The sequence below is a fragment of the Eretmochelys imbricata genome, chromosome 9, assembly GCF_965152235.1.
Source record: "Eretmochelys imbricata isolate rEreImb1 chromosome 9, rEreImb1.hap1, whole genome shotgun sequence".
Taxonomy (NCBI): domain Eukaryota; kingdom Metazoa; phylum Chordata; order Testudines; family Cheloniidae; genus Eretmochelys; species Eretmochelys imbricata.
This window is the reverse complement of record NC_135580.1, coordinates 25,611,941-25,630,727: the sequence shown is the minus strand read 5'-3', so window position 1 is coordinate 25,630,727 and position 18,787 is coordinate 25,611,941. Positions and strand designations below refer to the sequence as shown.

Here is an 18,787-nt window from a genome sequence, read left to right as displayed (position 1 = left end):
CAAGGAGAATTAATGATTTACAATGGAGTCTAGGCCACTACAAAATCCCAGAGAGCCCCAAATTACATCAGTACCTCCAAGATGAAGGATGACCCAACCTCCACTAAGTGCACAATACAACTAGGAAGCTGGCTGGAAGAGAAACTGCCCATTTTCTGTGTGCAGCTCTGATATGTCTGCAATATAGCTCTATAAAACACTACATTGTAGACTATTACTACAGAATCAACTTATACAATGCCTAAATGGCTGGGCATTTGGGGAAATATCATCACTCACAAGATCTCTTTCTGAGGAATGCAAAATGTTTTCCATTACTTTACTATTTTAAAAAAATAAAAACCAATTTTTTATTTACTTTTTTTCTTTAAAAAAAAAAAAGGGAGACTCTCACACTCAAAATGCTATATTTAACTATAATACATTGTTACATTATATTCGGGATCAGGCAGTGCCAAGCCATCACTACCTCAGCATAGACTCAGATGCAGATTCTTTCAATAACTGCTTTGATAAACTCTGATCCTTTGACCTGCAAAACATCTGTTGCCCTTCTAGAAGAAATGTTGGCACTTTTACTTTTTTGAGCTAATACTGCCGTTCTTATGGAGGCTCTGTCTATCACCAGCAGAAGCAGCAGCAGTTTGTTTTCTCTGTGTGGCATCTAGCCTTCCAAACACTTTTATCCATCCAGTTTTTGTAAGTATCCTAAAAATTTGAGAAACAAGGAGAACAATACTGATGCCAATTACTACCCAGATAACATTACCCAGACTACTGCTCCATATACTTACCATAGGCTTAGACACTGGAACAGGTCCACTGTCAATGCTTCCTCCATATCCTGGGAATTTACAATCTGGAGGGGCCCACCCATAGTTACAGTGGCAATTTTTAGTATTGGTGCATACTCCCCTACTGTTGCATTTTTTCTTAGCGTCACAAACGAAATTCAAATTTGGCACACTTGCACATGTCCTATTAAGGCAAATTTTTCCATTACCACAAAATGTGCCATCTTTCACTGCCCCTGTAACAATTACATCAGTCCCAGCATGATGGTCTATACCCCAACACCAGATATGACCCAGGGGAGTTTGTACGACAGTACTATGTTCCTTCAAAGGAGGTATTTTTTCTACATTTTTACACTGAATCCTTCCACACAAGACATCACTGATTTTACATTTTTTGTAATTTGCTCCAGTTTCACCACCGCCACAGTTGCCAAACCGGTCACCTCGAGTGTTCAGGTTACTGAAGCAACTTAGAGGAGCTTTTTGTGCACCCCTTCCAAAGATATCTGCACACTGTTTCTTGTGGTTATGGCAGCTTCCCCGATAACAGTAGCCCATGTCACTGCATGGAGTTCCATCTTGTACATACACATTATCTTGGCACCACTTTGAAGTCCCATTGCAATACTCAGGAAGGTCACACTCATCAACAGCTGCTCTGCATAGTTTTCCTTCAGCAAGAATTTGACACTTTTTACAGCACTTTCCAAAAGCACAAGCCATACCTGGTTTCAGTTTGCACGTGGACTGACAACACAAGTCTTTTTTGCATTCCAGTTCCGAGCCACAGTCACATTCCTCTTCCCCTTCCACCACCTTGTTACCACAGCGCTTCATCCTAAATATTTTGCTGGGTGCTGGGATGTTATATAGGCAGAATCCAGCGCCTTCACGGAGGAGATTAAAATATACTTCACGACTGCAGTCACTGAACTGATCAGTAGTTACATGCACAGCAGCCATGATGCAGCCAACAGTTCTGTTACAAAGACATTTATCATAGTCATGATACATGCCAAGATTATGACCCAACTCATGTGCAACAGTGACTGAAAAAAATGGCACAGAAGCAAAACGCCATGTGACAATGGATGCTGCATCCGTCACAAGGCAGATGCCTCCTACATATGCCCGCCCAACACGCCCTCTGTATATTTTAGCCATAAATAGCTGTCCAGCATCATGCTGCAGGCGACGATAGAGCACATCATTCCTCCAGCGGTTAAATTCAGGAAGGGCATTGCCTATAATATCGGGTAATGTGATGAGGTTGTTTTCTGTCCAGATCTCTAGTCCAACTAGGATGACATGAGCCCCCAAAGCACGATAAAATGAGTCCACCATATTGATCACTTCGAGGACCTGGCTGGTCAGGAGGCTTTCATTCCTTCTAAAAAGGATGAACTGCTCTTTCTCCACCACCACACAGAACTCAATATACGTGGCATGTGTCCATCTGTGACGTCCCGCTGCCACAGCAGGCCCGGTGACCTGGATCTTGGTTCCTTGGTGTTGCAACTCCTCAGTGGTCACCCCACATGAGACAGGTGTGCCCTTCACGTGCCCTTCACTTCCCCTATCCGATAGAGAAGGTGCTGGCAGGTGGAGGAGGCCTTGATGGGCTCGATCCCGTAGCTCATCCCCTCAATGTGCAGCAGTCCCCGCAGCCCCCCAGAGCAGGTGCTCAGCACCACCAGTGACTCTGGGGCACCCTCCACGTAGCCCTCGTAGTAGCAGTGGCTTGGGATGAAGGGTTGGCTCCTCACCAGCTCACCCCCCTCGTAGGTGAACACAGGGAGGTGGCCGGCCAGGAACAGGCCCTTCTGCTGCAGGTGAGCAACCAGAAGTCTCCCACCCATGTGCAGCTGGTAGGACACCCGCCCCTCGGCCTCCCGGCCCCCAGGAGGCGCCAGCCGCTGAGGCACCGTCACCTGGTAGCGGGGAAGCCCCGCAGTCCCATCACGGCCCGCGCTAGGCAGGAGGGACCCCAGCAGCAGCAGCAGCAGCGTGGAACAGCCCGCCCGCAACGGCCCTGCCGCCGCCATGACCCCGCCCCCCGCGGGGAAAGAGGCGGGAAAGAAGCGAGGGCCGTACAGGAGGCGCCTTCAACTGCTTCCTCCGCAACGGCTCCTGCTAGCGCGGGCGGCGACGGCTGGTTCCCAACACCGGGGCGCAGGGCATCGCTACACCCGCCCCTCCAGCCCGGCCCCTCTCACGGCAGCCAGCCCGCGCCCCGCTCAGGCCAGGTTAAAAAGGGCCAGGGCCAGGGCGCAGATGCTAAAGCAACTCATCCCGCGCCCTCTGGAGCTGCCTTCCTAGTGTTCTAGGCTGGGTTGTTTTGTTTGTTGTATATTATTTTTTTTTTTAATACACTGACCCTCTTCCAGCCTCTCCCTTGCGCCAGTCCCTCAGCGGATTGAGTCCTTTAAGCCCAGCTGCAGGAGATGGAGGATCCTGAACTGAATCCTAGTGTGCTGACAGACCATCCCGCCTTCATGCAAGTGAAGATGAGTAGCCCTGTTACATAGGCGCAGTCAATGGAAGGTTGTCAACTGCGAGGTACACCTTGTTTCCTAGAACCAAGCCTCTTTCACATGTTACAGCTTCTAGGAGCCTTTCCTGCTAGGTGCTGTACAAACACCTGGTGTTTAAGCTTACAAATCATAGACGATACTACAGGGGTGGTAGTATTGGAATGTGGAAGTTTGACATACACACTGGAGGTGAGCATGTCTCTTCCATCCCATTACACAAGACATTTTCACAATCACAGGAGTTTTGTGATTTCCACAGTGGTATTGCAAGTTGCTATAAATTGCACATACATTACTTATCGTGGTTTGTCACTCACATTCATGGATAAATTTATCACTTTCATGCTCATAGAAAAATCTGTCATATGTTCACCTTGCATAGGATGTGGGTTAGTTACCAAGTGATTTAGGGTCCATAGCACTTTGAAAAACACCTAAAAACCTCAGACTGTAAACTCTGTAGGGGTGAATATCAAACTCAGAGTACAGGGAACAAAGGTTCAGAACAGGACCAGGGATGACAACACAAGATTATATAGATAAAAAGTGTTTTAAGGAAAGATTTGAAGGAGGAATGTTGGCAGATAGGAAATGAGAGTCTGTTCCAAGAACTTAGGGCATCATCAAGGAAAACACATTGCTGAGAATGGGAGAAAGTAAACCAAAAAACCAAACCCACAGAAGTAGCAAGGATAAAGTGGAGTGAGAAAGCAGAATTGTAGGTTGAGCACAATGGTAAAGAACTGAAGAGCACTGCATAAAGGAAAAGTCTGCATCATCTCCCTTCGTCACTAGTGTCTGTTATCTTCAGAAGCATGGGATTAGTCACCTAGGTATTTAAAAAAATACCATCACAAACCATTTCAAAACTGATTCAGGAGCACAAATTGTGTACTCTCATTGATTAGAGAGTCTAGCAGTTTATAACAATTATAATGCCTCACTCTTATACAGTACTTTTCACTTAGGTTACTTTCCATGTTCTTACGTTGTACTCATATTGTATAATGAGCCTCCTACTGAATGAAACCATGAATCTAGCAAATAAAAACAGACTTAGCTACAGAGATATTCAGAAAATGTTTCAAATGCTTTAAAGTGGAACTACTCTGATAAGCGATGGTGAAAATTGCACCTTTTTACTCAGTAGATCTGTAGTGTGGCCTTTAGATTTTAAGGAGTGATGTTACCATGTGTGAGCTAATACATAGTAATGAATATATTTAAGTTACAGAAACTCAACAAGGTAGCCATTCCATCAAACAGCATGCAAAAATAATGAAGTCCTTCTCGGCAGGAATGACAAGCCTTAGTGAAAGTCATCAGGAAGTCCAGATTAAGAAGTTCATTAGTAAAGGTAAAAATCTATGGAAGTAGGTTTCTGGACTATTAGAATAATGGCTATCAACAAAAGACGAGCAGCAGAAGAAAGAAATAAGACATATATAATCTTAAAATCCTGTGAGCAAGTGAATGTCAATGGCCAAGACCTGAGAAAAAGCAATTCAAAAATAAAAATAAAGCCATAATATATTTGGGGAGGCAAAATGATTATCACTCAAAGGGAGTAGCACTAAATGACTTCCAAAGCAGAGAAATTGCTTATAGACTCAGAGCCAACTGCTCCAAGCTAGGTTTCAAACAAAATTACAATTCTACGTTACACTCCAATAATGAGATCAACGTTGAGATCCATTCTGCATTTGCCTATGAATTCTGACAATATTCTCAATCATGACATCTGCTTAGTATTGGGGAACTTCAGTGCCAAGGTTGGGGATAACAGAGAAAAAGGAATGGGCAAGACTGGCTTTGGTTCCCAAAATAAGACAAGTTAAAGACTGGTGTCAAGGCTGATTCCTTACTCTGGCACTTTGAGTGCAGAAGGTGGGGGCCCGCAAGGATTCTAAAAAATTAATACTGGCTACTCCAGGCTGGTATTAAATTCACACGGTTACAGCTTTTCTCTGACCTTGAATGGGTAGATGCTGCCACCACCCAAGTGCAAAAAAAAAACCAACCCTTTTTGGGACCCAGGAAGGTGCACTTGGGAATTCCTCCCTCTGGGGTACCCTCAAGCCCTTTCACTGCCCCGCCCCCCGGGAAGAGCTGAGAAAGAAAAACAAAGGAAATCAGCTGTTGCCACCAGCTAATTCAACAACTTGTGCACAAACCTCTTAGGACACCAAAAAACCCAATCTTGTTCTTAAAAAAGGTAAATTTTATTAAAAACAAAAAGAAAAAATACATCTGGAACTTAGGCTATTGCTAGATTTAAAAAGAGCAAATACAATAAATGGTTTTCTTGAGGTCCAGCTTAATGGTTACAAGCAAAACAAAAGCATTTGGGGGTTAGCACAGAGGAGTCCACAAGCCTTACAGAAATAAAAGAGATAAACCTAATCGCGTCTTCCTAGACATTTTCTGATCTGCTTACATATTTGGGGTTTCAAATGAGTAGTTTCTAGGTATGATTGGATGATTTTTCATACCTGGCGCAAGTTCTTACAGCATAGTTTCAGCCCTGTCCCTGCTCTCCGGGAGAACAACCCAGACAGACAAAAGGGCAGTCTTCTTTCAATTTTAAAAAGTTCTAGCCCTTCCCTTGGCTCTTTTGGTCAGGTGCCCACTCCCTTCCTTTTACCTATGGACTTTTTAACCCTTTACAGGTAAAGCAAGTAGAGAACAACTACTAAAAGGGATTTTATAGCTAACTGGCTGGCTGGGTGTCCATAAAAGGGAGCTACCTCCCCCCACCCCGTTTTGTTTATTACAACTGGTATAACTGTGCCTGCTTTCAGGTCTCATAATTGGTGGAAAACTATTTTCACACAAAGATACCTATTAAGTAACTTGGAATTCCCCAGATGAAGTCACTAGGAATCAGGCTAGCCATGGTATTGGAAGGAAATTTAGATCAACTCTCCAGAAGGTCAGAGCATATATCTGAAGGCACCACAATTTGCGTGTGGAAAGACTGAAGATCAAACTTGAGAAAAAACAAACCAACCCAAAAAGTACCAAGAAAATTGTCAGCAAATGAAAAACAAACTAGACATTAGAGCAGCAATTTCAAACTGAATTGAAGAACAGATTTCAGGTGATACAAGATTTAGGGCAGGTCTACATCATGGGGCTAAGTTGACTTAAGTTATGCAATTCCTTAGGTCGACTTATTGCGGTGTCTACACCATGCTGGGTCAATGGGAGAAACTCTCCCATCAACTTACCTTATGCTTTTCATTCTGATGGAGTACCAGAGTCAACAGGAGAACGTTCGGTGATCGATTTAGCGAGTCTTCACCAGACCTGCTAAATCAACCCCTGGTGGATTGAACGCCATGCATCGATCCCCTGGTAAGTGGATACAAGCCCTTAGATCTACTATAAGAAGTCAACATTGATATGTCATGGTCCTGTTTGACACTATCATAGATACCACCACAACTGTAGTTAGTTTCCAGAGAAGCAAACCTGTAGTCTGGATAAGTGAGGACACATGAAACTATGTGTAAGAAAGGAAAAATGCCAAAGCAAATATCAACTCAAAAAATCAGCAAAAGTTGTATAAAAACCAAGGACAAAGACGTGTGAGAAGAGATAAAAAGGAAGTACGTGGATAATATTGCCAAAGAAGCTGAAGCAGTTGCTGAATAAGGTGGCAGAAGAACAGTTTATCAGCCAATACGTTTCTATCTGGCAAGTTTATACCAGCTGGAGGACCTGGTTAGGGATAAACAAGGAAAGACCTGAACAAAAAAAGAACAAAGAACGATGGGCAGTGCACTTTTCAGAGGTGCTGGGCAGTGCACTTTTCAGAGGTGCTAAACAGAACACTGTAGGAAATTTTTGACTGACAAGAATTTTAACACCTAGTACCAGATACTGTACATCACAAACAAACGGAAGATGCAATAAAAGTTAAAACCTGGGACAAGAGCTGCAGGTGAAGACCAAGTCACCAAGGAAGTGAAAGCTTGTGATGAGACCAGTGATAAAAATCACTGAACTTTTCACAGTATACAACTGGAAAAAGCTTCCAGAACAATTGAAAAATAGCTTTATAGTCAAAATACCAAAGAAAGGTGACCTAAGTGACTGCAGTAACTGGTGAGATATTACATTCCTTTTTAGTGATCAGCAAAGTCTTCTGCAGTATCATCTTAAACAGGATAAAGAAAGAAGCTGAGGGATAGCTAAGGGAAAAGCAGGCTAGATTTTGACAGGAAGGTCATGGGCTGACCAGATTTTCATTTTAGGAATAATCACTGAAGAGCACATCAAGTGGCAAAACCCATTCATCATACAGTTTAAGAAAACATTTTACAGCCTCCATTGTGATTCACTTTGCAACATTTTGAAGTGTTATGGTATGCCAATAAAAAAAAAAAACATTAAGGCTTTTTAAAAAAAATCAAGACGCAGCTTGCAGTTAAAGCAAATGCAGACTTGAGAAAATGGTTTAACATACACACCGATATCAAATGAGGATGCACCTCTCTTGTTTGGTATTACTGTTGACTTTATTATCAGAAATAGAAGAGACAGATACAACATAGGCATCACATAACAGTACACTAGGAGATTTCGATTTTGCTAACATAGCTCTAAGTGACAGCTCAACTAACATACAAGCAAATACCAAAAAACTCTCCAGTATTGTGAAATAAATATGAAATTATGAAAAAGCAAATTAATGAGAATTTCAGTAACTGCCAACTCAAACAGTATGTTAGAAGGCAAAGGAAAGCAATTCATATACCTTGGCAGTAACATGCAAGTCCATGGGGATATCCAGAAGGAAAGAATGTCACAACTTGGCAAGATGGCAGCTGAATTCACAAGATTAAACAAGATTTGGTCATCAAAAATCTGCAATTTAAAGACAAAACTACAAATCAACTCAAATTTTATTTCTACTTTAACATATGGGTGTGGAAACTGGAAATACACCAAAGGCATGGACGGATGTCTAATTCCTTGAGGAAGATAGTAGATATGAAAAGGAATGAATTTATAACAAATGCTGAGATTCACCAGAAAGTTAAACAACTGATCTCCAAAGTTATCTAGAAAAGATAGAAATATCTAGGACGTGTTAAGAATAAAACCAGAGGGTCTGCCACAAGCAGGCATGCCATTGGGTAGCTGGTGGAACATGTAAATGGGTCCAGTTGAAAGAATCCCTCCACTGAACAGTACTTCAAGGGAAACCATTTGGGATTTAACAATATAGAGGACATGCAAAGTGTAGAGCAGGTTGGACATTTTGACCAAAAAAATGTCAAAAATGCTGATTAGTCAAAACAGAAATTTTGTGGAAAAGTGTCAGTTTTGGAAGAACTTGCATCAGGGAAAATTCTCAGGTTCAGGGTGGAAATTATGGTGAAAACCAGAGAGAGAGGCTGCAGAATAGCCCATAGCTGAGTGGTTAGGGTACTCATGTGGGATGTGAAACACCCAGCTTCAAGTCCCTCCTCTGAGTTAGGCAGAACAGGGATTTGAACCTATGTCTCTCATATCGTAGGTGAGTGCCATAGTTACTGGGGTCTCTTGTGATTTTTCACAACAAAATTAAAAAGTTCTCCTTTTTGTTCCAAGAGAAAAAAAGTTTTCAACAAACCTTGAATTTTTTTGTGAAACAGAATTTTTGTTTTCCGGCTAGCCCTAGCAAAATGCAACCCAGAATAGGCAGGGATGGCTGAGATTTATTCATGCCCTCAACAACATGGGAAAGAGTTAGATTCAGAAATTCATCAAGCAGTTTAAGATTTTAAAGCGTTTGTGGTATATATTAGTGCGTACTGTCTCAGTGAATAGCTGATTCACTGTACAATACATTAAAATGTACACATAACCAAGTAAAATTAAAAGGCAATTTTAACGTAAATCAAATTGAATGGGAAAACAGTAATTCAGATATAAAACTAGTGCTACATGCAAGTCTTAAAAAAAAAAAAAAAAAAAAAGCCCCCGCTTTAAACAAAACAACAAAACTCAGACCTGAGTTGTGAAACAGCTTCATCTTACGTTCTTAGCTATACTAGTGGACCAGCCTAGGAATACTTCCAGAATGTTACATTCAGTAAGTGACAATGGATACAACTTGAGTAGAATATAGAGAAAGTAGTTAATGGGGGAAAAAATAGATTGTGTATTTGTTCATAAACACTGAATTTACACATTGTACAATTCATGTGGCTGGAGACTGATCTTCTTCTTCTACGTATAGTCCAGGAATACAATCAGAAGAATACCATGCTGTGCTTAAAATCTTGCAGTGAATGCACTAGTTTTCAAACAAGTTTCCAGCTGGCCCGGAACTAAAGAATTTTTTTTCTAAACGTAAGGACCTGGAAACCAAATGCCACTGTGCATGTGGGATGAAACAAAACCAGTAGCCAGAAGAATCCACCCATGTATTACATGCATTTCCCAAAGCAGAGCAGCTCTGGATACCCACTAAATCCTACTTTTAAGAGTATCTGGGCTGGGAACATGTATACTTCCTTTATCTGGATCTGTAACTTATCATAGTGTTGCATTTTTCTAATGGCTCACTGAGTAGAGAACTTCAAACTGCCACACCTCTCCTTAAAATTTTAATCCGCCGCACAAGCCTGCAGAGAGAGGCACTTGAGGTGGAGCACCAGTGATATGAGAGGAGGGAAGCTGGCAGGGCATTCTCTTCAGTTCCCTCTTTCCACTGGTCTGTAGGCCCAGTGTGACGTTGCACCCCTTAATGCTTTATAGAAATATGCTTATAAATGTAAATATGACATAACTGGAATATGTTTTATGCTACATATGCCATGTAACGTATCTTTGAAAAGGTTACGTTCTACTGAATGTATTCATCCTATTCGTATGCATGCATAATTTTTATATCTGAAGTTATGAGCGTTGGCTCTATGTTTGTATTTAAAGTGTTTGCTGTAGGAAGCACTTAAGACAGATTTGGTCAACATAGCATGAAGGGGTTATTCAAGTAATTGGGAGTACTTAATTAACAATGAACATTGAAAGACACCAATCCACATCTGAGCTTTCCTGGGAACGTTCAAACTAACACGTGGGCATTGGCGTTGGCCTGTAGAGACTGAGTCATGCATGGACAAACGACTTGCCCATGTGACTCCAAAACTCCATCTTGTAGCTATGATTCTACACAGGGGGAGAGAGGGGTTTCCACTCACAAGAGAGAGACTATATAAGCCCCTGGAAACCCCTCCGTTTTGTCTTCAGCTGGCTCAAGAGATAGCCTCTCCACCCCAAAGAGATGCCTGAAAGAAACTGGAACAAAGGACAGTAACTACAAAGGTGTGAGTGATTGTTGGACCAGACTAGGAGGAAGCCTAGTCTGTAAAAGAAGCTTATTGGAACATCTCTGAGGGTGAGATTTACCTGCATTTAGTTTCTTACTTTATTAGGCTTAGACTTGCATGTGTTATTTTATTTTGCTGGGTAATTTACTTTGTTCTGTCTGTCTATTACTTGGAACCACTTAAATCCTACTTTTTATACTTAATAAAATCACTTTTTGCTTATTAATTGACCCAGAGCAAGTAATTAATACCTGGGGGAGCAAACAGCTGTGCTTACCTCTCTATTAGTGTTATAGACTGCAAACAATTCATGAGTTTACCCTGTACAAGCTTTATACAGAGTATAACGTATTTATTTGGGGTTTGGATCCCATTGGGAACTAGGTATCTGGGTGTTGGAGACAGGAGCTCTTCTTAAGCTGTTTTCAGTTAATCCTGCAGCTTCTGGGGGACGTGGTTCAGACCTGGGTCTGTGTTTGTAGCAGGCTAGCGTGTCTGGCACAACCAGGCAAGGTACTGAAGTCCCAAGCTGCCAGGGAAAACGGGCTCAGAGGTAGTCCCAGCACATTAGGTGGCAGTCCCAACGGGGTTTCTGTGACACAACCTGTCACACCCAGTTTATCAACCTTCAGGGTGTACTCCAACCAGCAGAGGGGTGATATGTGAGGTTGAATAGTGAGGGCGGACACTCTTGCCTCCCCCTACACTTTTTTTTTTCTTTTTAAAGTCTTCCTTATCTTGTGTATATATTGTAGTGAGCTAATTGTTGTAATGCATATTTTTAAATGGATGACAGGGCACCCAAAGCTTAATATGAGCACTTTTTGGATATAGTGTAAATGGAAAGAGTAAGGTTTCCAAGAAGTTAGATTTGTTTCGTGATGGCAACCATACAAAAAGCTTTCCATGTTTATCGGTCATGTTAGAGTTAATGCAAATCCTTACATCCCACTAGGTAAGGATATGTTGTGTAGGATTTGCATTTAAAAAAAAAAAAAAATGAACTGAGACCGAAGACTGATACACTGTTTTAGGTCAATTTTCTTCAAGGTAAGGCTACGAATTCCCTAATCCAACACGTGAGGATGTGCCAAATCCTAAAGAAGGCAAATGTACATGTATATTCAGAGAGGATTCACAAAAGGAATTCCAAATACCATATTGCAATCAAACATGAAACAGAACTAGTGATAAAACAAGTGTAGCTTTAACAAAAACATTTAATGCAACATTATGTATGCCTTACATTTACTCCATTTTCTAAAGGAAAATTTAGACAATAACTAATCCTGCACAGTGTATTCCTGCCATGATTTTTATCTACCATAAGTCACTGCCTTATTCTGAAATTTCAGTCAATACTGATCACTGGGTACAACAGGAAAAGCAAGAGTGATGGAATAATTGGGATGAAAGAGGGAGAATTTGATTCTTACCACTGTACACTTTAACAGCTGCTTTGTCTAGAAGTTGGCTGTAGTTTACATTTAAATATGAATATAGTTACTTTCAGTTGAAAATTCTGAAAGAAAGATGTTGCTTGGTTTGAACCCCTTTTGACTACTAGACCTGATTACTTTTCCCCAAAAAAACCTTAATGTGACATTTTCCATGGACAGCAGGAACATCTGACGAATTAGATAGTACAATATAACACAATATTTTGAATTTTACACACCTTTTCCTTGAAAGAGTTACAGTTATAAAGAAGCCAAGTATAGACAGGACAAAATAAACCACATACACTAATGGACGCCAACATCATTGCACTGTCATATTTAAAAAGCTACATTAAACACTGGATGTCATGCACCTACAGCCATTATAAACTACTGAAATTAACTGCTCTTCAATATGAGTGGAATTACTGAGTTGCCCTAGAAAGTCTTTCATCTAGCTAGACAAAAAGCTATAAAATAAAAGGAAACTAGTGAAAGTGTCATCTTCTCAAACACCAACATAATAGCGTCAACTGTAACGTTCATTCTGAAATCGAGGGGCATAGTTTCTTGGACTTTCATTCTCCTGTGTTGTGATTAGGTCTATAATGGCTGTCAGCACTGCAGTGTCCCTGGATTTAGTGTCATTCCAGTCCACAGGGTGTGGGTTTTCAATTTTTTCTTGTAGAAGGTCATCCAGTTCTCTTCTTAAATCCTGTAATAAGAAAGTTTGTTGGAATAAAAATAGATACAATCTAGAAAATTGTCGTTTAACACTACTATGCAAGTTATTAAAAATCATGTGGACCCTCAGTTGTACAAGTATCTTTTATCCTGCTATAAATAGCCATCATACCCCTCATGACAACCATAACATCCAACTAATTTCAACATTGTCATTTAAAAGATCAAAATCTGCTTTTAAAGTAAGCAAAGAGACAAAGTGGGTGAGGTAATATCTTTTACTGGATCAACTTCTGTAGGTGACAGAGACACAAGCTTTTGAGCTTGAACCTGAACAAGAGCTCTGTGTAAGCTCAAAAGCTTGTGTCTCTGTCACCTACAGAAGCTGATCCAATGAAAAAATATTACCTTACCCACCTTCTCTCTCTCCCTAATATCCTGGGACCCACATGGCTACAACAAAACTGCACAGAACAATTTTAAGTAATTAGCAGGTTTTTTTCTTAATAATGGACTCCGGGGTGATGTTTCTGAGCTACATCCTCTTTAGAGAAGTATAAATATATGTGGATCTCTGAATATCTTGTTCTACTGGCCATTAAAAGGCCAGCATTTCCATTAATTGCCACTATTTTAAGGTTAAGAATTCAATCAACTTAATAAATTGTGATTTTTCTTTTTATATAGTTACAAGTAATCTCCAACATTAGGACTGAACTACTGAGTAAAAAAAAATTCACCCTCCACTCACTTTACTTTGTGCATTTGATGGCATTTTGTATCTAATTAGTTTCAGAGTTCTCCTCTTTAGACAACTTCACCCTATTTGCGTGGGGTTCCCCCACCCCGACCAAGGGTGAGAAACTTAAAAAAAAAAACACAGGAAAAAGTGATTGGAAAAACTAAAGTGACAGGAAAACTCAAGGGCAGACATGGTAAATTAAAAAAACCAAATTAGATTTCAAGTTAATGCTGTTTTGGAAGTCTGACAAAAAATGCTAGAAACTAGGTCAGTATTTTTCTGCATAAAAACTGATTTGTCCATTTAAGTTATTAAAGTGCAAAATATTTTCTCTTTTCATATTTCTGCACTCTTGGCCCTCATGACTACTTCAGTTTTTAAAATACTTGGAAATGGGATTAAGAGATGGTTCAAGGACCAGACCTTACTCTTTCCAGCAGAGGATCAATGCCAAAATTCACTGTTAGCCAAGGGACCATAAATAATTTTAAAAGGTCCATATCTTTAACCATTAGGGTTAGAAATTAATACCTTTTACCATCGGAAACCAGATTAATAGATTAAGGCCAGATGTGATCATTTTGATCATATAGTTTGACCTCCTGCATAACACGGATCATAAGACTTCCCTGAGATAATTCCTGTTTGAATTATAGCTTTTCTTTTAGAAAGATATCTAATCTTGATTTTAAAGTTTCCAGTGATGGAGGATCCATCACAACCCTTGTTAAATTGTTACAATGGTTAATTACTCTCACTGTTAAAAAACTGCACTTGAATTCTAGGCTGATTTGTCTATCCTTCACTTTCCGGCCACTGGATCATGTTATATCATTGCCTGCTAGACTGAAGAGTGCTCTTATAAATTTCTGTTCCCCATGTAGGTATTTATAGACTAACCTTTTCTTTCATAAGCTAAATAGATTGAGCTCCTTAAGTCTCACAATAAGGCTTTTTAAACTCCTTTAGTCATTCTTGTGGCTCTTCTCTGAACCCTCTCCAATTTCTCAATATTGTAGGGTCCACAAGTCAAGAAGAAGTGGACACAGTATTCCACTAGCAGTTGCAGGAGTGTCAAATATAGAGGGCAATATAATATTTTTAACTCTTACTTGAGATCCCCCTATTTATATATCCCAGGATCTCGTTAGTCCTTCTAGCCACAGCATTGCAGTTGGAGCTCACATTCAGCTCATTATCCAACATGACTCCCAAGTCTTTTTCAGAGTCACTGATTCCCAGGATAGAGTCCTCCATCTTGTAAGTATGGCCTACCATTCTTTGTTCCTAGATGTATGACATCACATTTCGCTATACTAAAACACATTACTTGAGTTCATCTTATCAAGGTGATCCCAATCTCTCTGTATCAATGACCTATCCTCTTCATTAGTTACTACTCCCCCAGTCTTTACCAAGAGAGCTTGTAGATGACATAAATACTGATTTTAATGTCCTCACCTCCCTCCTGACCACTGATAAAATTAAATAGTGTAGAGCAGAGAACTGATCCCTGTCAGATCCCACCAGAAACATAGCTGCTCTATGTTGAAACTAGGATTCTCGCTTTTCATTATTTACTAGCCCTGAAGGTCATAGTTATGACCTTTAAAATCACGAGAAACACAAGGTAGGTGAGAATATCTTTTATTGGACCAACTTCCGTTGGTGGAAGAGGCAGAGACAAGCTTTCATCTCTGCCTCTTCCACCAACAGAAGTTGATCCAATAAAAGATATTCTCACCTACCTTGTGTCTCATATCCTGGGACCAACACGGCTACAACAACAGTGCAAAAAAACAATCATATCATTTTGATTGCCATCCACATGCATCTTACTCTCTGAGTCACACATGATTTTGAGAGAGAGAGAGGATAAGGTACTATCTTTCAGTTGGACAGGATCCTATCGAGAACCACTAGAACAAGACAGTTCTTTATGGTTCTAAGAACCTCCTGTGTAAATATGCATTTAAAGAATTAATACAAAGCCTTGTTTTTTTAAAACAGGAAGTCAAATTAAAAAGGACTAGTTAGATGGAAGTTTAAAAACCTGAAACTCCATATACTCTTTTGTAAATAGGTATACTGTGATCTGTTTTATGAAGGGCCCTTCCGTCTAAGCAAGTTATTATTTTTGATATTACTATGAAAAGCTGCATAAAACAAAGGCAAATGGACTATCACCTTAACTAGATTTCCTATCCTAGCTGGAGACTCAAAGACAATCCATTCATCCACTGCAATAGTATCCTGATCTTTATCCTTCTGGATGGAAATATCTCCGCCGAAGAACAAAAGACAGTATGGAGAGACCTCTGTACAATCATACAGGTAAATCTGTAACAAGTCAAAAGTATTCAATAACACTAGAAAGCATATTAATACATCCAAAATGACATTACTATGTTACTTAATAAAAAATAAAAAACATTACCTAAGATGATTTGTTTAAAGTCATTTCTGAATCAATAATTCAACTTAATTTCAATCCTGCAGCGAATCACTCAGTTCTAACACTATTATATAATCATATTTTTTTATTAACGTGAAGACTGAAAGTGTTCATGAATGCTGACAATTTCCCTTAGCACAAAGCTTAGGTGAAGTCAAACAATTACTTATCCTCCTAGTTAAGGCAGTTGCATGGGAGTCCCAGTTAGAGCAAAAAAAACCTTTCCTTTCCAGATGCACTTAATGGTATCAAGTGAAGGAACAATCTTATTAGAAGCAGTTGTTTTACCATTAGACTTATCCAAAGGTATCAGTACACAATGCACTACATTATAGATGCAGTGTACTGAACCCAGGTCTCTACCCCAGGGAACTGACAATCTGCAGGCATGTGAGTTCAAAAGAGTACAAAAAAAACCCAACAGTGGGCATATTATACGCAGAATTCTACATGACAAAGGCAGGCCCTTCGAAATTTCCCTCAATCCTCAAGAAGCAAACAGAGGGAGATTGACAAAACATTAAGTTGAAGACTGTTCCAGAAGAATGGGATGGCATCAGAGGCAGAAATTCTAATGTGGGCAAAGAGAGCCAAGGGGGCTGTCAAAACCAGAAATATGGTCAGAAGGAGTGCAGAAGGAGATGTGGGAAAAGGTGAAGTAGGGGTTGGAAAGTTAGAAATTGGAGAGAAGCTAAAGAGAGCAGCAGCTGATTTGTCACACCAGCAGGAAAAGGCATCTCAGCAGCTGAGTTCTGGAGGGATTGAGAGGAGAAAGATGGGCACAGAGGGAAGTACTAATGGCAGAGATGGTCAGCAGTGTGAAGTTTGCAGCAGCCATGCCAACCACCACCTATGGATTCATATTAGCTACCAAGCTTCCTGAAGATTCAGGGTGTTTACCTTGTGCAAGTTCATGACAGGTGGTAATTGCAGCTAATATAGCTGTCTGGAGTGCAGATTAAAATATGTAAGATACTTAGTGTTTCAATAAAAAGATTTAACAGGTGGCATCACGCCAGATGGCAACCCACTTCTTGAAAACATACTATTTTTTAAGACAATGTTTTCGTAGTCAAGATACTAAGTAGGTGCAATTAATAAGCTAGTTATATACATTTATAAAATGCAATATTGTCTTGATTTTAACAGAAGTTACCTGTCCACTTTATTATGTCAAATATTAAGTTGTACCAAACGCAAAATGCGGCTTTATGTTTTAAAAAGTTTACTTATTTAGTTTCAAAAATACATTACCATACAGATTCAGAAAGTAGTAAAAGTGTTCACTTACGCTGCTAGTTCTCATCTTTAAGTGATACACAAGCCAGTTATAATGGAATTCTGTCTCTTCCACGTTAACAGATTTAGGATGAATGTTAACTGTTCCATCTGTCTTGGTGCAAACTTTCACCCTTTATAAAAAAAGATTTTTCACCAGTTAGAGGTAAACAGATATTCACAGATTCTGAAAAGGTACATCCGTATTTTATCCAAAAATTGATAGCCTTTTCATCAAATTCTGCACTGCATTGTTCTAAATTTCTGAAAATAAGTGACATTCAAAAACAGTTTTTACCTCTTCCCATAAAGCTGTACCTGGTTAAGAATGCATATTAGAGGTTAAACTGTCCCTTGTTAGTGAAGCCAGATATAGCACCCAGTTTTTAGGCATTTATATCTAACCTCTATTTCTTTCAAACAGGAAAACATTCATGACATTTTCACCCTTTCTCAAAAGGGAGCACTTATGAGTTTACTTAGAAAGGTTGGCATACAATGCAAATTGCCAAAAAATTCTTGGAAAACACCTGCAAATCACCTGCATATGTGAGCTCTCTCTATAACAGGTACTTGAGATTCAGAAAGTGTAGGAAAATAGAACAAAATATTATTTACAGCAATAATTAGCCCAGTAATCAAGTAAAAGGGTATTGCATGGATAACCTATAGAAATCCTCACTAAATCAAATCCCCTTTTTGAGTCCCCAAGGGAACAAGAGGAGGAGAAACCAACTGCAAGATGCACATTGCATAGTTATTTTCTTCTTTCTGGAGCTCATTATCGTAGAGTTCCAGAATTGAGTACACTTACTTCAGGGCAGTGATTTTCCAAAAGTGGTTCATAAAGCCTTGCTTGCTACTGGCCCACAGAAGGGAGTGTTTTACAAAGTGGGCACTGGGGTGTTGGAAAGAGAGGCAGTCAATAGGAGAACTTCTTGCAAAGTGGTCTGTAGAACAAAACAATTGTTTTAGGCAGCAGTAGAATCCTTCAACTGGGCCAGTGCTGCTCATTTACATTCACCTCGCTTAACCTGGTGGCAGAAATGCAGTATTGCCCCATCCTACTGAGTTGAATGAGGAAGCTACAGAAAACGCTCTTAGGATTGGTTTAACTTTAGTTTTGACTTTGAAAAATGGTAAGGTTGGGGACTCAGTCACTAATGATCTCCAGCACCTAATCAAGCAGACTAGGTTCAGTTCAGGCTGAGTGTCAACAATCAAAGTCGAATGTTGATCAAAGGTGCACTACTCATGCTATTAATATGAGAAACATGTAGATTGTAGGAAGTGGTAAGCAAGTGGACTAGTGCTGCTGGGGTCTCTTTCTTTCCAGCCACCGAAAGGGATGGGAGAGGATGTAATGTCTCAAGTGTAATTGCAGAGAAAAACTGATAGTGTGATTCTTTGACAGTCATGCTGTTTCCATATTTGCGATATTACACGTTTATGCAACATTGTCAGGTCATCCTTTTAAGGATGTATTTGCAGGTCTCCAACTGTAAGTATTGCTGATTTAATTAACTGCATAGC

At 40.0% G+C, this 18,787-nt stretch overlaps 2 protein-coding genes across 4 annotated transcripts in view; both read right to left on the bottom strand.

Moving 5' to 3' along the window:
- Nucleotides 1-575: 575 nt before the first annotated feature.
- LOC144270414 (disintegrin and metalloproteinase domain-containing protein 21-like) lies at nucleotides 576-2,842 on the bottom strand. The gene is given in 2 exon segments (XM_077826876.1): nucleotides 576-2,372; nucleotides 2,375-2,842. Coding segments are annotated over 2 exon segments (2,265 nt in total).
- Nucleotides 2,843-11,847: 9,005 nt separating this feature from the next.
- Nucleotides 11,848-18,787, bottom strand: part of DHX36 (DEAH-box helicase 36) — a 41,870-nt gene continuing 34,930 nt past the window's right edge. For 2 of the 3 annotated variants that reach the window (XM_077825780.1, XM_077825781.1), the window contains 3 exons: nucleotides 17,268-17,388; nucleotides 15,709-15,861; nucleotides 11,848-12,810 (listed from right to left, as the gene is read on the bottom strand). In XM_077825780.1, the coding sequence (XP_077681906.1) occupies nucleotides 12,625-12,810; nucleotides 15,709-15,861; nucleotides 17,268-17,388 (460 nt within the window). In that variant the 3' untranslated portion in view covers nucleotides 11,848-12,624. The other variant, XM_077825782.1, reaches the window with a different exon arrangement.